General features: G+C 38.7%; 1 protein-coding gene across 4 annotated transcripts in view; it reads left to right on the top strand.

The window, feature by feature from the left end:
- The window catches only part of tgfbr3 (transforming growth factor, beta receptor III), a 122,751-nt gene that overhangs the window by 45,824 nt on the left and 50,312 nt on the right, over positions 1-26,615 (top strand). For all 4 annotated transcript variants that reach the window (XM_055641397.1, XM_055641398.1, XM_055641396.1 and 1 more), the window contains exon 4: positions 14,526-14,663. In XM_055641397.1, the coding sequence (XP_055497372.1) occupies positions 14,526-14,663 (138 nt within the window). The remainder of the gene's footprint in view (positions 1-14,525; positions 14,664-26,615) is intronic.

The following is a 26,615-nucleotide window of genomic DNA, read 5'->3' as shown; positions in this document are numbered from 1 at the left end:
AAGAAACTGAATTCTGAGGAAATTGGATTGCTTATCTAAAATAAAGATTTGAGTACACTGGGAAAAGTAAAACGACTTAATCTTGAGAAGTTAGCGGTATGACAGTTTCATATTTTCAGTTCCTCATGTGCGGTAGATTATATGTTGCGATTCTTTAAAAATATAATACACAGAAATTCTGTGGTTGAAGTTTTCTCCAGCAAAGTTCAAGGGTGAATCTTTGCTTTACAAACTTTATTTGATATAAGAAGACACTAGTTTTTTCATGTTAGTTTATTGCTTTAAAACATTTATGTCATTGTTATTTTGTGTAAAGCTTATTGGAAAGAGTGTGGTGATTTTGTGCAGGAACTGTGCAGAATTTTAAATTATTGATTGTGATATCTACCAGGTAACTTTGCAATTTGCAGTTTTATCTAAAAGTCCTTTTTATCTAAATTCCAAAAAAACATCTAAAATGTTTTTTGGAATAGAGATAAAAATTTGAAACACGATTAGCTTGTTTTTCTAAGCTGAAGTTGTTAGTTAATTTGGAGGTGCTACTAATTGGAACAATTTTATTTGCTTTTACAATTTTTCAGAGCACCTGAACATACTGCAGATAAATTCTCTTCATTTGTAGTACAGCTAAACCTTTTAAGGCAGCTTAATCACATCTTGTTCCAGTCGCTCTGAATGTGTCAGTGTTTATACCTCCACTCCAGAGCAAAGAAAGATCTTACTTTCAAAGTTTCTGAAGTTGCCAGCAACTGGATTTGGCTTAGTTTGGCAGCTACTCTCACCACATTTTCAGAGGAAATAGTCATATTTTGGTCAGACAGAATTTCCGGCAGTCCTGTTTACCATGTGGGGAATCTTGGGTGCAAACATATTGCATGGTGCAATTCGATCACCTGCCATGGACACTTCAAAATTCCTCTTTCAAGAAACTTCAAAGATGTTTAAGTTGTAATGTTCAGACTATATTAGAAGTCGTCAAATTTTCAAAAATGTAGTCTGAGCACTTTCAATCCATGCAGACATAGGAATGTTATTTAATTAGTTGGTTTTAGTGGAATGGGCTCTCATATCCTTTTGTAGATGTAAATAGAGGTCTTTGATATAGCCAGTATAAGGCAGTAACCTGGCTCACCTCATTGTCGAGAGGCCACTACTTGACCATCTGATAATTTCTCCTGGTGATACTTGCATATCCGTACATCATAATATACGATTTAGGACTAGGCCATTTGACCCTTTGAATCTTTGTCATTATTCAAGATCGTGGAATAATTTTCTTAACTCAAATTATCTCCCACCATCCCTACGCTTCCTGTCTGTCCTAAATGCCCAGAAATTTATCAATCTTGGTTGTGAATGTGGGAAGGAAGTTTCCTTTGATGTGGAGCTAAGAGCCATGGGCACCAAAATGAAACTAGTTGGCCATTTGTGACCAAGGTGTGAAGAACTTTCTGCACACCTTGGTTCCAAATGGCCAACTCATTTCATTTTGGTGCCCATGGCTCTTGGTTCCACATCAGAAGTAACGTCCTCCCTACATTCAGCCTACCTATAAGGATTTTGTATGTTTCAATGAACTCTGGCATTCTTCTAAACTGGTATAGGTTTAAGGTGAGAGGGAGGAGGTTTACATTGGATCTGAGTGGGATTTGTTTTTTTACATAGAGGGTGCTTGGAATCTGGAATGCGCTGCTTGAACAGGTGGTGGAGGCAGATACTTATGATCGTAAGAAAATGTTCAGATAAGTAATTGAATCACCAAGGCATAGAAACCTAAGAGTGTCATGTGGTTCAGAACATTGAGTGGCTTGGTGGGCCGGAGGGTCTGTTTCTATGTTGTACTATATAAATCTATAACATTTTACGGTTTCCTGAGACCAGAATCTTATTTGGGTTGGCCAAAGCTAGATGTAAAAGAGTGTTTCAGATGCAGGTCAAAGTCTTAAGCGTTTATAATGCTCTAGTTAGAGGTTTGAATAAATACCCACCATTTCCAAGTAGCTGGAATAATTCTAAGAAACTTGATAGTGTTGAGACAAAAAAGTGTCCTTGCTATTGATCTCTATATCTAACAATCGAAACTGGCATGGCAACATTTTGTATTGCTAGTTGCATGCGCTGCAACGATTTGCAAAGTTTGCCTCCTTTCCCTGCAGTCTTCATCGTCAGATGGATAAAGTTCCCGTCCAACATCCTGATTTAGACACACCGCTCTTCCTACATTGTTACTGAATTGGTTTTGTGGTATACAACAAGAAGTTTCAAAATCATCTCTTCAGAATAATGATGGGTAATCAAGGGTCTTGCCAATGAAGCCACATAAATAGAACAAATTATGCAAATTTAAGGGGAAATCCAAACAATGCAAGTACAAATTCCACTGCTATTTCTTGATAGCGAGTAAAAAAAAAACAAACGGACTCAATACATTGACTTCTGTGGAATTCTCTGCCTCAGAGGGCGGTGGAGGCAGGTTCTCTAGATGCTTTCAAGAGAGAGTTAGATAGAGCTCTTAAAAATAGTGGAGTCATGGGGAGAAGGCAGGAATGGGGGTACTGATTGGGGATGATCAGCCATGATCACATTGAATGGTGGTGCAGGCTCGAAGGGCCGAATGGCCAAATCCTGTACCTATTGTCTATTGACTTGAAGCAAGTGGGATTAAGTTTTTCTTTGCTTTTTAATCGATAGACTGATCCATCATTGGCAAAGGGTGCCTTTTTTGATGCACATTTAAATATTTAGTTTAATGATGGACCAGATATGTGGCCTAGCACTTAATGCAAGCTGTTTCTCGGTGGATGTATTCCAAACATTTTTTACCTTGAATTTATGTATCTTTGAACAAGTAGTGTTGACAGATTTCTTTCCACAGTTTTGTTTCACACATGAAATGCATTGATTTTTGTTTTTCTCCCTTTGTTAACAGAAGTCAGGAAATAGCAGCTATTAGTTTAAACAATAGACTTTGTCACTCACTGGTCAATTTGCCTTTCTTCGCTGAGGATTGTGTACGTAGAAAAAAATGGTTCATTTTATTTTTTAAATATCAGGTGATAAAGATCCTGACTTAAAGCAGTACATCTAAAATCTGATTTTTATAGTTTTTTTGGCAATATTTTATTTATGCTCTAGCTTCTCAATAAAGGCTAGTAGATTTGCTGAGGTAGCAGGCTTTTGCTAGCACGAATTAGCTAAAATGTGGTTGATTGAAGTGTTACTTTGTAATAGATTGGTATTATATATTTAATTACCAACTATTGATTAAACTTTCGCTCATTGAAGGTTTCAGTACAAAATGGTATTCGTAGAAAAATCTATTATTGCCTCAAAGTATTTGTCAACTGTCAAGTTGAGGGTGTTGCTGGCAATGCCAATATTTGATTTACAACGCTGAAAACTATATTTCACATTCTGTATCTTCCTATTTGCTCTCCCCATTGTACTTACATTTGACTCTATTGTATTTCTCACTGTACCTCGGTACACGTTACAATAATAAACCTACATGTTCCCTATCTAAATTTGCCCTTATGAAAATATCCACCTTATCGAGCTATTGTAGTCTGAAGAAGGATCCCAACGGAAAATGTCACCTAGCCATGTTCTCCAGAGTTACTCCCGTACTTTTATTTTTGGCAATTCTTTCTTTCTGCAGCTCTCTTATTTTTGGGTAATGTTCCAAAATATAGATCCAAGGATATTATGAGACTTGGGAATTGCAATTGTTGGTGTTCCCACGATTATTGTGGTTTGTTCAAAGCTGGTGCGAGTAACTGTTGTCCATTTTCATGCAAGTACATGGCTACTCAGTGCTGGAGGGAGAAATTGTTACTGGTGGTGGGTTGCTGATCAAGGGAGCTGCTTTATCTTGAATTTTGTTGAGCTTCATGTTTAGTTGGAGCTGCATTCATTCATGTAAGTGCAGGCAGAGTATCCTACTCCTGACATGCGTCTTGTGCCTTGTGTAAAGGATTTTGGGAGTCGGGGGTATTTGCAACAAGATACCCAGTCTCTGAAATGCTTTTAGTCTTAGTACTTGCATGTCTAAAGCCAGTTGAGTTTCCAGTCAATGGTGAACTGCAGGATGTTGATAGTTAGGGACTTGTAATGGTCATGTTTCTGAATGCCAAGTGTGGAAGGAGGGGAAGGCTAGTGTACTAAATTGGAAGAAGTACAAATGAATTGTTACTTCACCCAAGATTGCTTAGGCCCCTGGATTTTAATTTGGACAATTGATATTGTCCATGCCAGAAAATTGTTGATTCTCCTTGGCAATGTTTTTCAGATATTAGCTACGCTGTGTGAAAAACTTTGCTCTCTGATCCCCTCAATCTTTTCCCTCTATTAAACCTATACCTAATTACTTCGGATTCTCCACCAAGGGAATAGAATTATTTATTTGTACCCCATGTTACCCAGGTAACACTTGGACTCTCACCACACCATCGCATCTTCTCTATACTTGACAACCAGCATTGCATATAACTTTCCACGTGCAGACTATCCGATGTTTTGTAAAGTTGTCAATTGATGTCCAATTCTTATGTGCTATATCCCATCCAGTAAGTGCAAACATGCCATATGTTTTCTACATCACCTTATCCACCTGCATTGCCACTTTCAGGAAACTATGGCTCTGCACCACTATGTGTTTCTGTTCACCAATACACCTTTGGGACCCATCATTTACTGTATACATTCTACCATTATTTGACTTTCCAAAATTAATCGCCTCACTTGTTGGGATTGAATCCTGTCTAGCATTACTTCACTCAACTTTCTAGCTGATCTACGTCTTGCTTCTAGCTTTTGACTACCTCCTTGGATATCTACAGACACCACAAACTTTATTTGTCATCCGCAAACATACTAATCATACTTCCTAGAACCAGAAAAAGTTGTTACTATATATCACTAACCTTGTCCCAATCCTTGTCGTATACCAGTGATCGAACACATCCAAACTGAAAAATAGCCCTCTAACACCATTCTTTGCATCCTATTACCAAGCCAATTGTTGCTCCAGTTCGCGAGCTTACCTCGAATACCATGCATTCTAACCAGTAACTGTGACCTCCTTAGAAAATATCAGTGACAAATCCAAATTTAGTTTTCACTGTTAAATCATTTTTCCCATGCAAATGTAATTGTTATTACTATCTTAATTATAGTATTAAAATGTTGTATGCTTTTAAGATGTATTTGAACATCAGTGAAATTATTTCCTATAGTTTTGCATGGTTTCAATTTCCAGTTCAAACTATGACAAAAGCTCAGTCCTAAAATAATGTTTCATTGAACTGGGATTAGTTTAGCAAGAGTTTTCATGCTGAAGCCCGAGAACCACTATGAATTTCTGTCAGAAATGTTAACTGAAAAGATTTGAATATAATTTTACTCTGGATGTTACCAGTGGCATTAACAGTTAAATCCATAATCAGTTTATAAGATGCCTGTCTGTCTACATTTTTTTTAAAATGCAAGCATTGACCTGCTTATTTTAAATGGTTTACTATCTCAGAAGGAATCAGACCAGTGATCACATGTGTATGTTAAGCATGTCTCGGATACAAAGCCAGAAATAATGATGAGTTGAGAGTCTGTTTTCAAAGAGAATTAAGTGAGTTTTGGTATTTTGAATCTGCGATAAAATGTTTTTTAAATGCAAGGACACATTCAAATGCAGAATGTGAGAAAGTTGACAGTGAAGTTACATTTATATATCAAGTTATGAAGCCACTGTTCATTTTTTTTCCTGCAACTACAGATCCAGCATTGAATTTGTAATATGTATATCAAAAGTTTATAATATTGTTTGGACGTTTAAAGTTTTTTTTTAAATTACAAAAATTGCTTTCTCATTATTCAGAGGTTTTAAAGGTCTTTTATTGTCACGTACCTTAGCAAATATTAGTAGTAAAAATAATTTCATTAGTGTGTATTTACCAGAGAAGGAAAATCTGAAGTGGTTTCTTTTAAGATTAATTGGCTATTGTACATTGTCCATTAATATGAACAAGTGCAAAAAGAATCAAGGTGTTGATGGGCACGTGAGAGAGAATGTTGCAGGGAGGTATGAAATGAGGAGTAGTGGTGACGTGAGACTGATGGGAAGTGGCATGAACCCAATGGGCCAACTACTTATTATCAAAAAATAAGTAAGAATAAGTAAAATAAGTAAAAATAAGTGACTTGCAAATATTTCCACTTCTTCTCCATATATTGTTGAAAAGAACTTTATCATTTATTTCAAATATCAAAGGACATGCGATTTATGTACTTCTGAGGGTATATTGCTGGATCTATCCAATGGGACCACAGAGTGAAAATGACAGTGTACAGTAAAACTATTTCAAAGTAATGTTAATTTATTATGTGAGAATTTATAGTATGTACGCGTGCCTTGTATGACTTAAGCACTCTAAAGCAAAGCTAGAAGAAAAGTTTTGCTTCTTCGAATGAACTTTTTCTCAGACCAGTCCACATTGTCAAATGAGTTGTAACTTTGGACCAGCTTGTCACTGTCTCTCTCCACTTCTACACTGACCCTAGAAATGCCTGGTGATCCTGAGGATGTGTAAACATGAACACTCAAGTGAAAAGTAGACCTGCCTGACATTATTGGGAACTGATTTTAGTTTGTTTTCTAATAACCTAAATTACTTATGTTGGTTTATTAGTCATAAAAAAATTATTGATGGTAAATTCTCTAGTTGAATGATTCAACCAATTCATTAGTTCAGCTGATTCGCCATCCAGTTATTTTTATACAACTACACGTATAAGCATGCAATGGTGAGATCCAGATGTTTATATATTGGAATCTCCATTAGTATTTCTATCAAAAGTTGTCTACTCTATTTAGCAATGGAATATGTGTGAAGAAGGTCTGAAGAAGGGTTCCGACCTGAAACGTTGCCTATTTGTTTTCTCCAGAGATGCTGCTTAACCTGCGGACTTATTCCAGCATTTTGTGTCCACCTTTGATGTAAACCTGTATCTTCAGTTCCTTCCTACATAAGTGTCTTCACTGGATGAGGCTGGTAGATGTTAATGGTGGAAGGAAATCTTAAGGTTTTCAGAGGTTCAAATTTAGTTCATATTTACCATTACTTTCTATAAAGCACTGTTCCCATTTAAAAGGAAATGTCAATCGGCATTTATTACCAGGCCAAGGTCATTTTTTTTAACCTCCAGCGTGGATTTGAACATAAATTATGACTCCAGCATGAACATTAGAGAATTTGTATGTTAAAAGAAGCAAGCAATTTTTTTAAGACTGCAGAAACAATACTGAAGGGGAATCCATAAGTGTCACATTATATCACTAATTGGTTACAATGAAGAAGCATATAATATTGCATTTAATCTTTAAATTAGAAATCCTAAACAAGTCTCTTCAGAATTTTATTTTGCACATTTATGGTAGTATGCATAGTTTTAAAGGATAAATATGATCAGATAAATGTTTACAGTAAAGAAAACGCCAATGACTAAATATTTGGGTAACAAACTACAAAAGTAAGTAGAGATGAGAAGCTGAATAAATAGTGGAAGCAGGGTAAAGCAATATGAATACTTTCCCTTCAGTTACTGTGGCCATTGAAAAAAGATAAAGATGGGAAAAGGGTGAATAACTTGGGGGAAAAAACCCTCTATTGACACGTTCATTTATTATTGCACACTTTCAGTGAACAGATGCATTTCTGTGTAAGAGTAAAACGAAACGCAGAAGAAATAGCAGAAAACTAAGATTAAGTTGAAACACTGAGCAGTATGCTGGAACAAATTCCTCTTTAGCAGGAATGTCAACATGTCCACAGAATCTCCTCGCTGCTCCCCAATTCTTAAGTGAACTGACAGAATAAACCATGTTCAACCCATGAGCTAAATAGCTCCTTAGAGTCGTGGAGTCATAGAGTGAGACAGTGTGGAAACAGACCCAACTCGCCCACACCGGCCAACAATGTCCCAGCTACCCTAGTCCCACTTGCCTGCGCTTGATCCATATCCCTCCAAACCTGTCCTAGCCATGTACCTGTCTAACTGTTTCTTAAACAATGGGATAGTCCCAGCCTCAACTACCTCCTCTGGCAGCTTGTTCCATACACCCACCACACTAAGTGTGAAAAAGTTACCCCTCGGATTCCTATTAAATCTTTTCCCCTTCACCTTGGACCTATGTCCTCTGGTCCTCGATTCTCTTACTCTGGGCAAAGACTGTGCATCTACCCGATCTATTCCTCTCATGATTTTGTATACCTCTATAACCTCATCCTCCTGCGCTCCATGGAACAGAGACCTATCCTACTCAACCTCTCCCTATAGCTCACAGCCTCTAGTCCTGGCAACATTCTCGTAAATCTTTTCTGAACCCTTTCAAGCTTGACAATATCTTTCCTATAACATGGTGCCCAGAACTGAACGCAATATTCTAAATGCGGTCTCACCAACGTCTTATGCAACTGCAACATGATCTCCCAACTTCTATACTCCTTATGAAGAAAGAGTCCTAAGAAATTGCAGATGCTAGAATTTTGAACAAAACACACTGCTGGAGCAACTCAGCGGGGCAGGCCACATCTGTGGAGGGAATAGATAGACAATGTCTCAGCTCAGGACCTTTCTCCGATGACCTCTCTTGGACCCACAATACATCTACTCTGATCAAGAAGGCTCATCAGCGTCTCTTCTTCCTGAGGAGACTGAAGAAGGTCCATCTGTCTCCTCAGATCCTGGTGAACTTCTACCGCTGCACCATCGAGAGCATCCTTACCAACTGCATCACAGTATGGTATGGCAACTGCTCTGTCTCCGACCGGAAGGCATTGCAGAGGGTGGTGAAAATTGCCCAACGCATCACCGGTTCCACGCTCCCCTCCATTGAGTCTGTCCAAAGCAAGCGCTGTCTGCGGAGGGCGCTCAGCATCGCCAAGGACTGCTCTCACCCCAACCATGGACTGTTTACCCTCCTACCATCCGGGAGGCGCTACAGGTCTCTCCGTTGCCGAACCAGCAGGTCGAGGAACAGCTTCTTTCCGGCGGCTGTCACTCTACTCAACAACGTACCTCGGTGACTGCCAATCACCACCCCCCCCCCCCCCCCCCCCCCCCCCCCCCCCCCCCCCCCCCCCCAACACTTATTTTTTTTTTAAATTCAAATCGTTTGCTATGTCGCTCTTCAAGGGAGATGCTAAATGCATTTCGTTGTCTCTGTACTGTACACTGACAATGACAATTAAAATTGAATCTGAATCTGAATCTTCTTCGGACTGGTCGGAACATGGTCGGGGAGTAGCAAGGATCACAGTGGAGGAGCAGTGAGACAGGACCTCGCAAAACTACTGTTGGAGAGAAGAGTATTTCTTAAACGTGGGCATATTTTAAGGAGATTTTGCAGTCAAGTGGTAAATTGGAAACCAAGGTGTCTGAAGAAGGGTCCCCACCCAATACATTGCCCGTCCATTCTCTCCACAAATGTTGCCTCTCGGTGTTACTCCAATTCTTTGTATTTAACTCCTTATAAACTGTTTTCAGATGTTCCATCTCCTTCATTCTTTGTTCATGACCATTTTTGTGCTAGCTAATTCACAATTATTGGCATTGTGTTGCTTTTTCTTTTGGGGAAAAACAAAAAGCCACAGAAGAAAATCCAGTTATAAATGCAACCTCATGCCAATGTGCTATTCCTGACTTTGTCCATCCAGAGAATTCCAATTGTGACCAGATTTAGAAACAAAGCCTAGTTTTGGAAGGGAACAGGAGTTGGCTGGAGAAGAGTTATCTTGGCAAGGTATAAGGAAACGAAGAGGGATAGCAGGCACAGTGCTTGTGGATAATAACAAACTATAAAGAGTAAAAACAAACTATAAAAATAGCTTCAGTAGTAGGCAATATTTGACTGAAAGTATTGTCTTTCAAACATGCCACCAACTGATATTTGCAGGTGAAAAACAAGTAAAAACACATGTTAGTGAGATTATATAATTCTTATGATGTGTACTTAATAATATCAATCTCTGATAAGCCATGAATTTGTTGGTATCATCAAACTTGGCAGATAATCTTTTAATGATGGTATTAATTTGTTAGAAAAATCCATTTTGCCAATTTGGTGTGAGCTTCAATATCTTATTCTTTCACTTGCCAGCTATTTTGTATCATTACCACATAGCTAAAACATTTTACTTCCGTATGACTTCTGAGGAATATTTGTCTGAAAATAAGTTTTTGTAGTTCAGCTTACAACAGCTGTGGAAGTGTAGACCACTTATGTTACAGTGAAATTTGATATTACTCAGTGTACGTTGCCATGCTAGTGGAATAATGTAAATTTGGAGTAGTTGTTATGAATGATCAACCAACTGGTTTATTGCTGGACCCGTCCAGTAGAAACCGCTCAATCAATTTACGGATTGGTTGCATTCCCTTTCATCTGTTGTAACTCAATTCCAGGTTGTGACTTGTCACCTTTGCGGTAAAAACAAAATAGCATTTTAATGGCTGTTTACTTTGATCATTTTTTAACATTTCTCTTTTGGTCTTGTGATACAATACAAATTGCTTTAACAGAACCTGGAAGCCTGAATCAGAGAATTGTTTTTATAGTCGGTTGCTGTGGCAATTCTCAGCCTTCCGTGAAACCATCGTCTCCTGGGAAACACAAACTTGTGCAGCTGTCTTTGGCCTATTGACATCAAGTATGTCTATAATGGAGCCGCTGAAGAAAAGTTTCTTCAGATTTTGTTGCCATTATCTGAGTAGAATAGACAAACAGAATGTATGTTGAGTTTGCAGAAAATTGTAACATATCCATTCATGAATGGCACTATTGTTAATGCTTTATGTAGATTTGAGTGGAAAGCTACATCAGATAAAATCAGGAATGCTGTTTTTCCTGTTGTCAAACACAGTGAAGTAAATATTTTTCCAAGATGATCAAAATGGTTAAGATAGCATTTTTTTCATGTTAATTTAGGAGAGTGCAATATGGATGAAAGTAATGCAGAATTTGGTATCACTGTGGCCCTTAATTTGCAGTGCGTTATACTCTCTGATTATTTAACTGGCAGCGGGTATGGCTATCTGAGAAGATGGATGTTGCCTGAATGAATGGGGCCTTTCAGTCAGTTCCCTTTGGGAAAGGTTTGAGCATTAAAAGCAGCAGAGCAATAGAGGCTGTGCCAGATGACCAGCACCACTATATAGAACATTTTCATCATTTTATCCGAAGTTCACGACTTGACTGATTTAAACTACTCATACTATAACTTGGATTTTGTCCCTGACACACATAATAGTTATTGCACTTTGATAAAACTGGTAACCTTTCATAAATTATGTCATATGACATGTTTGAAACAGAATTGCTTCATGTTAAGAGGGCAGCACAGCAACGGGAGAGTTGCTGCCTTACAGGGTTTGATCCTGACTTTGAGTGCTGTCTGTGTGGTGTTTGTACGTTCTCCCTGTGACCATGTTGATTTCCTAAGGGTGCTCCAATTTCCTCGCACACTCCAAAGACATGCTGGCTTGTAGGTTAATTAGCTTCTGTAAATAACTCCTTGTGTGTAGGGTGCAAAACTGGATTAACATAGAACTAGTGTATGAGAAATCGAAGGTTGGCACAGAGTGAAGGGCCTGTCTCTGAGGTATCTCTAAACTAAACTAGTAGATTCTCAACTTTCTTTCTAAGATACCTGCAGCGCCTCATGATTCGCATTGGAATAACAATTAATGCAGCAGAAAGCGTAGATGTGTATTGCAAAAGTAGAAATGAAATTGGAAGTGAGATTAGGAAAATAAAGAAAATAAATAAGCAATGCTGTTGTGTAATAGCAAAGAAAATCCAAAGATGTTTTAGAAGTAAAAAAAAAAGGGGTTACTAAGGAATGAGTAGGGCCTCTTGAGGACCCAGGCCATTCAAAGAACTGCAGATTTTGGTTTACAAAAAAGACACAAATTGCTGGAGTGACTCAGCAATTCAGGCAGCATCTCTGGAAAACTTGGATAGGTGACGTTTCAGGTCGGGACCCTTCTAAGACACGTAAACCACCTGTTGAACCTGATGTGAAAGGTTCCTATTGCAAATCTTGCAGTTATCTTCACAAAAAGGGAGTAGTGCCAGTGCTGTCGTTAAAGGGGAAAGTGTGAAATGCTAGCCAGATTAGACATAGTAAAGGGAAAACATTGACGGGTTTATTTAGCATGTTTTACAATGGATAAATTGCCAGGCCCAGATGAAATATTCCTGGTTGTTAAAACAAATGAGAAAAAAAATGGTGCTCCTATATTTTTACAATTTGCCTGGCAATTGGAGAGGTGCCAGAAAATTTGTGGTCTATTAATATTTTATTGATGTAAAAGAAAAGAGGAAAAGATGAATTGGTAGGGACCGTATAAACCTTCTTCTAGAAAGGCACAGATTAATCAGCGACGAGTTAATACATGATGAGTCTTGAAGCACATGGCCGGGATGTAGTGGGATAACCCTGTTGTTGTATGTTGCTTCTGTTGCTCAGGGTGGATGTTGTCAGATACGACGGCACCTTTCTTCAGTTATTCCAAGTTCTTTGCAATTGGATTGGATTGGTCCCTGGTCATAAAGTCATGGGCTGGATCGCACAGAAAAAGTTTCATCAGCCCACGATGTTCATGTCTTTTACCCATCCCATTAGCCTGCACTAGCTCAGTCTCTTCTGTGCCTTGCCTATTCAAGTGCTTGGCCAAATGCCTCTTAAATGTAAAATTATATATTTGATTCCATCATCTGGCAATGAGTTTTACAGTAGATATCAAACACACAAATCTTGCCCCTTATGTTTACATCCAAGGCGTCAATGTGCAGGAAACACAAGGGTCCTGGCATCATCCCTGTGATACAACGTTGGTCACAGATAGCTGTGGTAAAGATATGTTCGGCAGTGAGACTACATATTGTGATCGAATACAATGTTGTTGTTACTGCTATTGTGTCAATGTCCAGTACATAGTAACAATAGCAAAAGTGTATTTCATTAAACTGTATTTTCTCTCAGGCTGGTGTATTTTTACCAGCTTTAGGTTTTTACAAATTAGCCTTATTTAGTTCCTAGATTTAATCCCCATTATACCATGGAAGATGTCAACTATAATGAAGGCTGGACCTTGCGTTCACTTCTACCAATGCTGCCATGGGCAGGTGCATATCCACAGGTAGCTCGGCAAGGACAATATTGATTTTGTCGTGACTGTGTGCGGACCCAGATCCTCCTGAGCAATCTTAACAGTTTGGGCAATAGTTGTGCCACTCAGCAATCACTGTTATGGGCAATGAAATCTCCCACCTTTTGTACAATCTGCTTCTAAAATTGTTCAGCAAGGGAAAATACTGATACGTCAGTTGTAAGTAGGTAATAGTGATAACAGCAGGAGTTCTTTGTGTTCAAGAAGGAACTGCAGATGCTGGAAGATCGAAGGTACACAAAATTGCTGGAGAAACTCAGCAGGTGCAGCAGCATCTATGGAGCGAAGAAAATAGGCGATGTTTCGGGCCGAAACCCTTCTTCAGACTGATCCACAAAATTGCTGGAGAAACTCAGCGGGTGCAGCAGCATCTATGGAGCGAAGAAAATAGGCGACGTTTCGGGCCGAACCCCTTCTTCAGACTGATCGAAGTTCTTTGTTTTTGTTTGAAAGGAGTTCTTTGTTTTTGTTTGACCTAATGTCTTGAGACTTTGAAGTCTGGAGCAAACTGAGAACTCACGTTGCTACAATCTTACAACTATTTTTTACCACCTCTGGTGGGCCTGTTCCTCTCATGGGGCAGGATGATAATCACGGATAGAGATAAATGAGTCTCAGATGTTAACTGAAAGATAAAATCAACCAGTTGTGGGTGAATACACTATTCTGTCACAAACAGTTAGTGAAGAAAACATTGTAGAATTGACTGGGATAAACTATTGTAACTGGCGACAACTATGTTAATACTTGACAAATGCAGTTTAGTTTATTATCACATGTACTGTGGTACGGTGAAAAGTTTTTGTTATGTGCTATCCAGGCAGCAGAAAGATAATACATGATTACAATCGAACCATTTACAGTGTAAAGATACATAAGGGAATAACGTTTGGTGCTGGGTAAAGCCAGCAAAGTCCGATCAAGGATAGTCTGAGGGTCACCAAAGATAGTAGTTTAGCACTGGTAGGATGATTCAGTTGCAAGTTACAAAAAATGATTGCCTTTCTCTTAATGCTTTTTGCTGCATTTTCTGAGCTGATTTGCATGTACATTATGTGTTCCAGCTTATGTACTTGCGCTAGGAATATCTGGTTCACTAATGAACAATATATCCCTTTTAACAGTGAACAGATAAATAGAGCGGTGACTTGTTTTACATCCTGACATCCTTGATAATTTTGAGTTGATCAGTAAAAATTATTATCAAACAATGCGATAACTGAATGTTATGTAAGAATTTTAAAGCAGATTTTGACTATAATAAATAATAACGGATGTTTTTTTGCTCTTCCCAAAAGGTGACACTGAATTTAAGACCCATTTTCTCCATTGACATCCATCAAAAGCCTTTGGTATTTGTGCTGAATTCCCCAAGACCTGTGGTTTGGATTATAAAGGCAAAGCAATTGGCACCAGGAGTACAACGTTTGTTCCATGTAAGTTGAATTAATTGAGTAATTTAGTCGGCACATCAGTTTCATGTAAACATGTTTCAGGAAGAAAACACGCAAATGTAATACAGGAGAGTTAATTAAAAACATGTTAATACTTTTCTAAATATTTTTGAACATTCTTTTAAAGAAATGGGGACCTTAATTTAGAGTAGCCATACATTTTTTTTGTGTGGTTAAGGAAATATTTTTTGACTGTTGTTCAGATCAGCTTTTTTAGCAGGTGTGATGGTAGGGGCTTGCCCATCGTGATCTGTCATCTTTGGGCAGTTGGACTCTGATTTTTAAGTTCTTTCCAATGCAAAATTCCAAACTATTGATCGAAACAAAAAGTAAATTGTCCCTGTTGTTTTTCAAATAGTAGTGTAGACAAAGTTGGCTTCCCACATTTCTTTATCCCTCCGCAAGGTTGTTTGAATTTTACCTGCTATAATATTTTTTATTTATTTGACTATTAACTTTAAACTATTTCAAAAACCTCAAAAATATAAGCCCAAGGTGTAGCTTAGTTCAGTAATAATAATGCTTTCTCCTTGAACAAGTAAAATATACTTGAGAGAATCCAATCCTTCACCCTATTATTTATTGATCTCAAGGCTAGGTCCAAGATTTTTTAATGTTTAAAACAGAATTAATAGATCTTCAGGGAAGACAGTTTCGATTCATGGATGTTTTTGGATAGTATACTTGTGAGGCATTCTTTGGAGAGTGAGCATCTGTCATTGGATTCTGGAGCCAATACAGATTAATACACTAGGTTACACAAAAAAGCTGGAGAAACTCAGCGGGTGCAGCAGCATCTATGGAGCGAAGGAAATGGGCAACGTTTCGGGCCGAAACCTATTGCCAGGTGCAAGATTTTAAAATGATAAAGTTTTAGAGACAAAATTATTGACCCACCAGAATTATTAAAATTTAAAGTTAAAAATATGTAGTCAATGAAAAATAATTTATATATCACCTTATTACTCGGAATGTTTAAACACAATTCATATCTACAAAGGTGTTTTGAAATGTGCTTTCTGTGCGTGCAAATTTTTATTTTGCAAACAAAGATTTCGATCATTTTTTCTTTTGCAAACAAAGATGTAATGAGATAACATTTGAGTAGTCAATCTGTTTTTTGGTGTTCAAGAGAAAAGCATTATTGAAGTGATAAGTAGATCACTTTTTTAAAAATAGTCGTTTTAGGATCTGTAATGTCTGCGCAAAATTGGTACAGCACAAAGTATATGTCTAGACGATGTCCACAACCAAGACTGGAAAATGCAACTTTATGACTTCAAGAAACAAAAATGCTACCAACTTAGCCAAATTGAGTAGGTGCACTTCCAGATGTTTGTGAGACTATAATAAACTTCATTCTCTGCCTCGCAGTGATAGATGCTGAAATTGGACGCCAAAAGTAGAAAAAGTGACCTTTCGTTATTCAGCCTCATTTTATGGAGAGATAAACAAATATAGCAGATCTATGTTCAAGTGAGCAGCTTCAACTAAGTACATTTTAAATGGCATCAGTACTGAAAGGACATAAGTTTTCTCGATTTGACATTGAATTGCAGACATTTGACTTTCATGTGTTGGTAAGTAGTTATTTGGAGATCAAGAAGGAAAAGAGTTCAGAAATAAAAATAAGACCACTATTTTGCATTAAATGCTTTGCATTGTCTACATTATAAAATAAATTCAGTTGATAAGGAACATTTTTAACATTATTCCGAGGTTCTCAGTTGACATACATGGACATTCACACATATTTTACTTTTATCAGTTTGCTAATTTTGCAAACCATGCATCACAGCAATAATCTCATGCATACATGCACACACATATCTCTGCATGCAAGCAATTAGAATCAGGTGCAGGTTAATTTATTCAACAACTAAATGTCTATATTCTTTGTATGTGGATTTAATTTGATTAAACCAATGTTGGAAACGTTTCTATTGATGCAAAATTGTACGCACAAGAGAAGGGTTCTCGGAAAGGAAGGTTAAGGCAGACACATTGCCCACAATCTTTTGGGCAGTTTGCCCAAAGGACTGGTGTGGAATCACAGAAGTAAAAGACTGGTTCTTTTAGCTGCGCTCATGTAAGAGCCACAAAGTAAGGTTCCAGACAGTGACCATGTTATTCCAGTGCAGGATATCTGCCTTCATTTCCAGTCTTTAGACTTTTTAGGCTTTAGAGAGAGAGAGAGCGCAGGAATACCACTGAGTACGCGCCAATTAACGATCCCCGTGCACTAGCACTATCCTACACACTAGGGACAATTTACAATTTTACCGAAACCAATTAACCTACAAACATGCACATCTTTGGAGCGAGGTAGGAAACTGGAGCACCCAAAGAAAGCCCACATGGTCACTGGGAGAATGTACAAGCTTCGTACAAACAGCACGCGTAGTCAAGATCCAACCCAGGTCTCTGGTGCTGTAAGGCGTCAACTGTATGGCTGCGTCACTGTAGTGCTCGTTTTAGCCCTTCTTTAGATTTCTTTAAAGTGAGATGATGCACACCTGAACCCGATGGACTGTATCTCTACCCTTTCCAGACAACAGCAGATGGGAACATGCAGAAAGCAGCCAGTAAAACTATGTAATAGACTATGTTTTCAGACTTTTGAGCCTTTCAATAAACACGGAAAATTTCCAAATAGAACCTTTCTCACTACATCAACTCAATAAGAGTCGTGATCCAGACAGTTCCAGAATTAGACTCCTCGCCAACTAGTTACTTGGCATTCAAAAAACAGATGGCATCTTTGCTGTCATTTTTGTAGAAATACTGGAAAACTTCTTGGATATTGGGTTGATGTGGCATTTATGACTATCCTTTCCTTTCCTTGTAAATAACTACCTTATACCTAACCTCTCCAAGAAACCTGAAAAATAGTTTACTAAGCTACCCGTCCAAATATCAGTAGTTATTGATCAAAATTTCTGTTAAGATCATCCAAGAATGCAATACAACAAGTACTGCCTCTTCTGTGTCTTCCTTGATATGGAGAGATAAGTTTTTTTTTTGGCCTTCCATCACAGCTATGTGATGGATGTTTATGTAAAATGTAATTATGTTGTGTCTGGGTCTATTTGTGTGTAATGTATGGCTGCAGAAACGGCATTTCGTTTGGACCTCTAGGGGTCCAAATGACAATTAAATTGACTCTTGACAATTAAATTGACTCTTGATCTGATCATATAGAATAGGTATCTTGTTTGATGCAAAGGGTGCTGAATGTGTGGAACAGTCACTCCCTCTAAACCTTTCCGAACTGACCACATGTCCCAATGTCTTTTAAATGTTGTTATAGTACTTATCTCAACCACTTCCTCTGGCAGCGTGTTCCATATACCATATAACCATATAACAATTACAGCACGGAAACAGGCCATCTCGACCCTTCTAGTCCGTGCCGAACACGTATTCTCCCCTAGTCCCATATACCTGCACTCAGACCATAACCCTCCATTCCTTTCCCGTCCATATAACTATCCAATTTATTTTTAAATGATAAAAACGAACCTGCCTCCACCACCGTCATTGGAAGCTCATACCACTCTCTGAGTAAAGAAGTTCCCCCTCATGTTACCCCTAAACGTCTGTCCCCTTAATTCTCAAGTCATGTCCTCTTGTTTGAATCTTCCCTACTCTCAATGGGAAAAGCTTATCCACATCAACTCTGTCTATCTCTCTCATCATTTTAAAGAACTCTATCAAGTCCCCCCTTAACCTTCTGTGCTCCAAAGAATAAAGCCCTAACTTGTTCAACCTTTCTCTGTAACTTAGTTGCTGAAACCCAGGCAACATTCTAGTAAATCTCCTCTGTACTCTCTCTATTTTGTTGACATCCTTCCTATAATTAGGCAACCAAAATTGTACACCATACTCCAGAATTGGCCTCACCAATGCCTTGTACAATTTTAACATTACATCCCAACTTCTATACTCAATGCTCTGATTTATAAAGGCCAGCACACCAAAAGCTTTCTTTACCACCCTATCTACATGAGATTCCACTTTCAGGGAACTGTGCACAGTTATTCCCAGATCCCTCTGTTCACCTACATTCTTCAATTCCCTACCATTTACCATGTACGTCCTATTTTGATTTGTCCTGCCAAGATGTAGCACCTCACACTTATCAGCATTAAACTCCATCTGCCATCTTTCAGCCCACTCTTCCAACTGGCATAAATCTCTCTGTAGACTTTGAAAATCTACTTCATTATCCACAACCCCACCTATCTTAGTATCATCTGCATACTTACTAATCCAATTTACCACACCATCATCCAGATCATTGATGTACATGACAAACAACAGTGGACCCAACACAGATCCCTGTGGCACCCCACTAGTCACTGGCCTCCAACCTGACAAACAACCATCCACCATTACTCTCTGGCATCTCCCATTCAGCCACTGTTGAATCCATCTTGCTACTCCACCATTAATACCCAACCATTGAACCTTCTTAACCAACCTTCCATGAGGAACCTTGTCAAAGGCCTTACTGAAGTCCATATATACAACATCCACTGCTTTACCCTCATCAATTTCCCGAGTAACCTCTTCAAAAAATTCAAGAAGATTAGTCAAACATGACCTTCCAGGCACAAATCCATATTGACTGTTCCTAATCAGACCCTGTTTATCCAGATGCTTATATATATGATCTCTAAGTAGCCTTTCCATTAATTTTCCCACCACTGACGTCAAACTAACAGGTCTATAATTGCTAGGTTTACTCTTAGACCCCATTTTAAACAATGGAACAACATGCGCAGTACGCCATTTCTCCGGTACTATTCCCGTTTCTAATGACATTTGAAATATTTCTGTCATAGCCCCTGCTATTTCTACACTAACTTCCCTCAATGTCCGAGGGAATATCCTGTCCGGACCTGGAGACTTATCCACTTTTATATTTCTCAAAAGTGTCAGTACTTCCTCTTCTTTGAATCTCATAGTTTCCATAGCTACTCTACTTGTTTCCCTTACCTCACATAATTCAATATCCTTCTCCTTGGTGAATACCGAAGAAAAGAAATTGTTCAATATCTCCCCCATCTCTTTTGGCTCTGCAGATAGCTGTCCACTCTGACTCTCTAATGGACCAATTTTATCCCTCGTTATCCTTTTGCTATTAATATAGCTGTAGAAACCCTTTGGATTTTCTTTCACCTTACTTGCCAAAGCAACCTCGTATCTTCTTTTAGCTTTTCTAATTTCTTTCTTAAGATTCTTTTTACATTCTTTATACTCCTCAAGCACCTCATTTACTCCATGCTGCCTATAATTATTGTAGATCTCCCTCTTTTTCTGAACCGTGTCCAATTTCCCTTGAAAACCATGGCTCTTTCCAATTTCTATTATTTCCTTTCAACCGAACAGGGACATAAAGATTCTGTACTCCTTTAAATTTCACCTTTAAATGTACTCCATTTCTCTTCCACATCTTTCCCATAAAACAAACTGTCCCAATTTACTCCTTTTAAATCCTTTCGCATCTCCTCAAAGTTAGCCTTTCTCCAATCAAAAATCTCAACCCTAGGTCCAGTTCTGACCCTCTCCATAATTATATTGAAACTAATGGTATTGTGATCACTGGTCCCAAACTGTTCCCCAACGCATACCTCTGCCACCTGACCCGTCTCATTTCCTAACAGGAGGTCCAGCACCGCCCCTTCTCCAGTAGGTACTTCTATGTATTGCTGCAAAAAAAATATCCTGCACACATTTTACAAACTCCAACCCATCCAGCCCATTTACAGAATGTGTTTCCCAGTCTATGTGTGGAAAATTGAAATCTCCCACAATCACTACCCTGTGCTTACTACTAATATCTGCAATCTCCTTACACATTTGCTCTTCCAATTCTCGCTCCCCATTTGGCGGTCTATAATACACCTCTATAAGTGTTGCTACCCCTTTCTTATTTCTCAGTTCCACCCAAATAGCCTCCCTAGACGAGCCCTCTAATCTATCCTGCCAAAGCACTGCTGTAATATCTTCCCTGATAAGCAATGCAACACCTCCACCTCTTGCCCCACTAATTCTATCACAACTGAAGCAACGAAATCCTGGAATATTTAGTTTCCAATCACAGCCCTCCTGCAACCATGTTTCACTGATCGCCACAACATCATACTTCCAGGTGTCAATCCAGGCTCTAAGTTCATCCACCTTTCTTACAATGCTCCTAGCATTAAAATATACACCATCTTCTACATGAAAAAGCAGCCCCGTTGGATTCCTTTTAAACCTTTTCCCAATCATTCAGGTCTCAAAATGTAAGACCACTCGGTCAAGAGTCAAGAGCTGATTGAATCATATTTTTGCAGCCATGCACTTTTCTGTGCTGCTTCTGTACCCTTCATTGTATAATACATTGTTTTCAGCTTCTGCTTTTTGTCTGCAATACTTCAAAAATATTATCTATAATCATGGGTGATTTCTAACTTGACACCATCACCTACTTTCTACTGTTTTACTGTTTGTTTTCTGGAAGTGCAATCAGTTGTTGTGGTTTTATATCATACATAACAAATTGACGCTGTGATGAGCTGATACACCTTGCAGTTAAATGTTATTGAGGCTGCGTTGCTCAGCTTTCGGCATTATCTAAACGATGATTTTTATCAATTTGCCTGCTCCCACTCGGGCTGAACTTGCCTTGCTTATAATGTGTACTTAACACTGTCAAGGTTAATGCATGAAGAATAACCATTTGGATTGGCACCATGAAACTGTCAAAGAAGAACATCAATGGAAAGGACAGAAAATATTAAGCACATTTTAAAAAATCTGTTTGATGTGACAATTTGAGAGACGGATTATAGAAGTATTTCCTTTTGAAAAATTGTGAATTAACATATCAACAGAGGTTATTACTTACTCTTTGATTCTCCCTTTTGATTGAAATTTGCACTACTAGGTTAGGAGCCCAAGCATATTGTGATTGATGACATTTAACACAAAATGAATCCAGAAGTATCTTAATTCAACATACTGATGCCATTGCAGCAATGCCCTTAATAATTGGTACACACATTGGACAACAGACACAATATGAAAACTTAGCAATATACATTTTAGTACAATTTCAAGTAGGAAATGAAATTGAATTAATATTAAGGATCAGTGATTTGTTTTTGCAACAACTTTCCAATGGAATACTTGCATTTTAAAAAGAAATATCCGCAGTTTTGAAAATAAAATCATTCTCTGGGGCCAAGATCAAGAGCAACATTTATTGTTGATTCTTAATTGGACTTGAAGAGGTGATGCTTTGCTTCAGTTCAACTAGCGTAGGTAATAATCAGTGCGGTGAGTCTGTGTCAATTGAAGAACAATGACTTCCTGCTCAAGCGAGGACAGTGCATGACAAGTATACCATGCCAACTATTTGCCTAGAAAACCGCTCCCCACCCCTCACTTATGCCGACCTATTAGCTGCCACGCTTTCTCCTGCCTCTCCCCTTTCCAGCTTTCTTCTTTACCCTCTACAATCAGTCTGAAGAAGGGTCTCGACCTGAAACAATACCAATCCGTGTTCTCCATAGATGCTACCTGACCTGCTGAGTTACTCCAGCACTTTGCATCCTTTTGTGTATTAACCAGCACCTGCAGTTCTTTGTTTCTACCTTTATTACAGGTAATGATGGCCGAGGGTTTGGGGGATACTGTCAGAGAAGCATTGCCAAGTTGGTGCAGTGCATCTCATAGTGTACACTGTAGCCATGTTTCTCTGCTGATGGGGGAAATTAATTTTCAAGATTATAAAATTGCCCGTCGAGTGAGATGCCTTGTTCTGAGTGTTGAGTTTCTTGTGTCTTGTGGATCTGCTCCCATCCAAGCGGGTGGACATCTTTAAGATGCCGTTCCCTGGATAGTGTTGAGTTTCTGGATCCATGTTGGAACTCCTCCCATCCAGGAAAGTAGACATCCTTGAGACGCTTTGCAGATGGTGGAAAGGCTTTCCAGAGACAGGACATGACTAACCCACGACAGAATACCAAAACCTGGCATCTGCTACAATAAGTAGCTGGTTGACTTTCCATTTGTAATGGGGGAGAAGTATGAGCAATAATAATACAAATAGTTATATGTGTAATGGATGATTATACGTTCTTTGGAATGGTCAGTGCCTGGGACTTGCATGGTGTGAACATAACTTGCTGATTTTCAGCCAGAGCTTGGTTGTTGTCCATGTCTTGCTGAGTTCTGCATGGGCTTTTCATTATCCACAGCTTTAAAATGTTCCCCTGGTCTTTTTAGTTTGCCAAAATCTAGTTGTTTTTTTCGTTATAAGACTGCATAATGTCGACCTTCATTAAAGTGTGTCTAAAACCATTAAACCTCTGAGCACTGATTCTTCACACCAGACTTTTGGCTGCATGACAAAACCTGCTGAAACACCAGTGTTGTTTGTTTTCTTCAGCAAAGCATTTATCAGTAAATCAAAGGTGAGCTTTCCAGTTGTATTTTAAAGAGATAAAAAATGTAATTCCACCATAAAACATCATACTATAGAAACAATTATTTTATAAGTTACCTGTGTAAAGATTTAATGATTCTTTTTAAACCCCAGTTTTATCTGAGAAGTACTACTTTGCTAAACTCATAAACTTGTGTTCCAGACTGGTTGGAAGGAGCTGGAACCATTTCAGCGTCGTTTTAGAATGAATAACAGATTTGTCTAACTGAGTCAAAATTTATATTAAATGTATTATATTTCAGACACGCAATCTAGTTATGTAAAATGCCTACACAAACAAGTGTCTGCTTTGCACATGCTGTTTATCAGCTAAATAAATGATACCACTTAAAACAAATTAATCTTTATACGCCGTACTCTTTAAACAGCAAACTGTTGTGCACGGAACACAGAAAATAATAAGATAAAAATAATATTCTTCCATGAGGAAGAAATAATATTCCTTGCAAATGAAGAAAATAATGTTCTTTTATAAAATAATGAAAATAGTCATTGTGACAATGACTTAAATGAGTATTTACAGATTTTCCCCAATGCCTTGTGATTTGCGCAGCAGGTTTTCAGCTGTAAAGAACGACAAACACGCATTTTAAGAGATGCTGCCTGGCCCGCAGCATCCAGCATTTTGTGCCTACCTTCCACCTATCACTTGCCAGGCTTTGTCCTACCCTTATCTCTCCTTTCCATCGTCAGCCCCCTGCTCCTGAAGAAAAGTATCACCCATTTCCCTCTAATGATACTGCCTGACCTGCTGAGTTACTCCAGCATATTTTTTGGACTATTGGCTTATTTACCTCTTTCTGTGTCATAGAGATTCAATATCAGGCTATATGCTTATTTTATCTGTGCGCCCATTGCACGATTTTGACACACATCTGCCCATAATTTATGTTACTAATTTTGTTTGCAGCTGTACTTCTCACTGAACAATGAATTGTTATCCTATTCAGTCATCTTGTTATAATGTGGTTAAAACCGATGATCATGCCATATCTGTAATTTAAAATTGAGCATTGTTTACCGACATATTATGCCAATAATGTTAGCATTAGCAAAACAGTTCAAAAGGTTTACTCTGATGGCAGATATAATGGCAATCCATTTGAGCAGAAAAGTAATCTCGTTAATATACACAAAGTAACAAATATCTGTTTTTTATATAATGCATCAGAAGGGCCAAGCATAAAAAAGATTCAGCATCTATGACAATGCTGCCAAAAGGTTATTTCATACATTAAATCAGAAATCTTGACTTTGCAAAATCTAGCAATGTTGCCAAGAAATTGTTTTCTTCCAGAAAGATAAAAAAATCATTAACATAGTAACAGTAGTGGTATTGTTTAAGCTATGAAAAAGAAATAAACTATTAGTCACATATCTGAGACTTTAATAGGCCTGGAGAGAGAAATATTTTCATGACCAATGTCAATGACTTGCATTTGTGTATTATCTGCAATATATGAATTATCAATAAGCAACACTACAGCAATGGCCAAGGTAGATGTCATGTGACTGTCCATACAGCATGCAAACAGGCCGTTTCGCCCAACTCATCCATGCCAACCAAGGTGCCACTACTAGTCCCATTTACCTGTGTTTGGCGGATTTCCTCATTAACCGATCCTATTCATGTACCTGTCCAAATACATTTTAAATGTTACAGTACCTGCATCAACTAGTTATTTTGGCAGCTCATTCTATATACCCACAACTTCCATAAACAAAAAAAAGTTGCCCAATTCCTATTAAATCTTTCCTCTTAGCTTAAACCTAGGCCCACTAATTCTTTATACCCCTATTCTAGGAAAAAGATTATGTGCATTTGTCCTACCTGTTGATGTCATGGTGGTATGCTGTTCACTCCTCAAGATCACTCCTCAGCCTCCTGTGCTCCACACAATAACATACTAACTAGCCTGTCCAAACTCTCCGTGTAGCTCAGGCCCTCGATTCCTGGCAACATCCTTGTAAATTTTTACTACACTCTTTCCAGCTTAATGACATCTTTCCCATAGCAGGGTGACCAAAACTAAACACAGTACTTCAACTGCATCCTTGCTAATGTCTGGTACAACTGTAACATAATGTCCCAACTTCTATACTTATTCATGTGGGAAGGAACTGCAGATGCTGTTTTTAAGATAGACACAAAATGCTGGAGAGGCTCGGTGGGGCAGGCAGCATCTCTGGAGAGCTGCCACCCATTTCTTTTCTCTCCAGATATGCTGCCTGTCCCGCTGACTTACTGTCCAGCATTTTGTTTCTATATTTTATACCTATTATAAACAATAGACAATAGGTGCAGCAGTAGTCAATAGACTATTATAAACAATAGACAGTAGGTGCAGCAGTAGGAACATTCAATCCTTCGAGTCAGCCCCACTATCACTGTGATCATCCGCAATCAGTATCCCGTTCCTGCCTTCCCATATCACTTGACTCCGCTATCTTTAAGAGTTCTATCCAACTCGCTCTTGAAAGCATCCAGAGAATCAGCCCCCACTACCTTCTGAGGCTGAGAATTCCACAGATTCACAACTCTCTTGTTGAAAATGACTTTCCTCATATCCGTTCTAAATTGCCTACCCCTTACTCTTAAACTGTAACCCCTAGTTCTACTCTCCCCCAACATCGGGAAGATGATTCCTGCCTCTAGCGTATCCAATCCCTTTATAATCTTATGTTTCAATAAGATGCCCTCTCATCCTTCTAAATTCCAGTGTGTACAAGCCCAGTCGTTCCATTCTTTCAACATATGACAGTCCAGCCATCCTGGGAATAAACCTCGTGAACCTACGCTGCACTCCCTCAATAGCAAGAATGTCCTTCCTCAAATTTGGAGACCAAAACTACACACAATACTCCAGGTGTGGTCTCACCAGGGCCTTGTACAACAGCAGGAGGACCTCTTTGTTCCTATGCTCAACTCCTCTTGTTATGAAGGCCAACATGCCATTAGCTTTCTTCACTGCCTGCTGTACCTGCTTGCTTACTTTCAGTCGCTGATGTACAAGGGCACCCAGATCTCCTTGCACTTCCCCTTTTCCTGACTTGGCACCATTCAGATAATAATCTGCCTTCCTGTTCTTGCCACCAAAGTGGATAACCTCACATTTATCCGTATTAAAATGCATCTCCCATGCATCTGCCCACTCACCCAACCTGTCCAAGGCACCCTGCATCCTCATAGCATCTTCCTCCCAGTTTACGCTGCCACCCAGCTTTGTGTCATCTGCAAATTTGCTAATGTTACTTTTAATCTCTTCATCTAAACTTAATCATGAATGTATTTTGTAAATAGCTGCAGTCCCAGCACCAAGCCTTGCGGTAACCCACTAGTTACTGCTTGCCATTCTGAAAGGGACCCGTTAATCCCTAATCTTTGTTTCCTGGCTGCCAACCAATTTTCTATCCATGTCAATACCCGCCCCCTA

This window comes from Leucoraja erinacea, chromosome 10 (genome assembly GCF_028641065.1).
Source record: "Leucoraja erinacea ecotype New England chromosome 10, Leri_hhj_1, whole genome shotgun sequence".
NCBI lineage: Eukaryota > Metazoa > Chordata > Chondrichthyes > Rajiformes > Rajidae > Leucoraja > Leucoraja erinaceus.
Note: the sequence above shows the minus strand (reverse complement) of the source record. Positions and strands in the feature narration are given on the sequence as shown.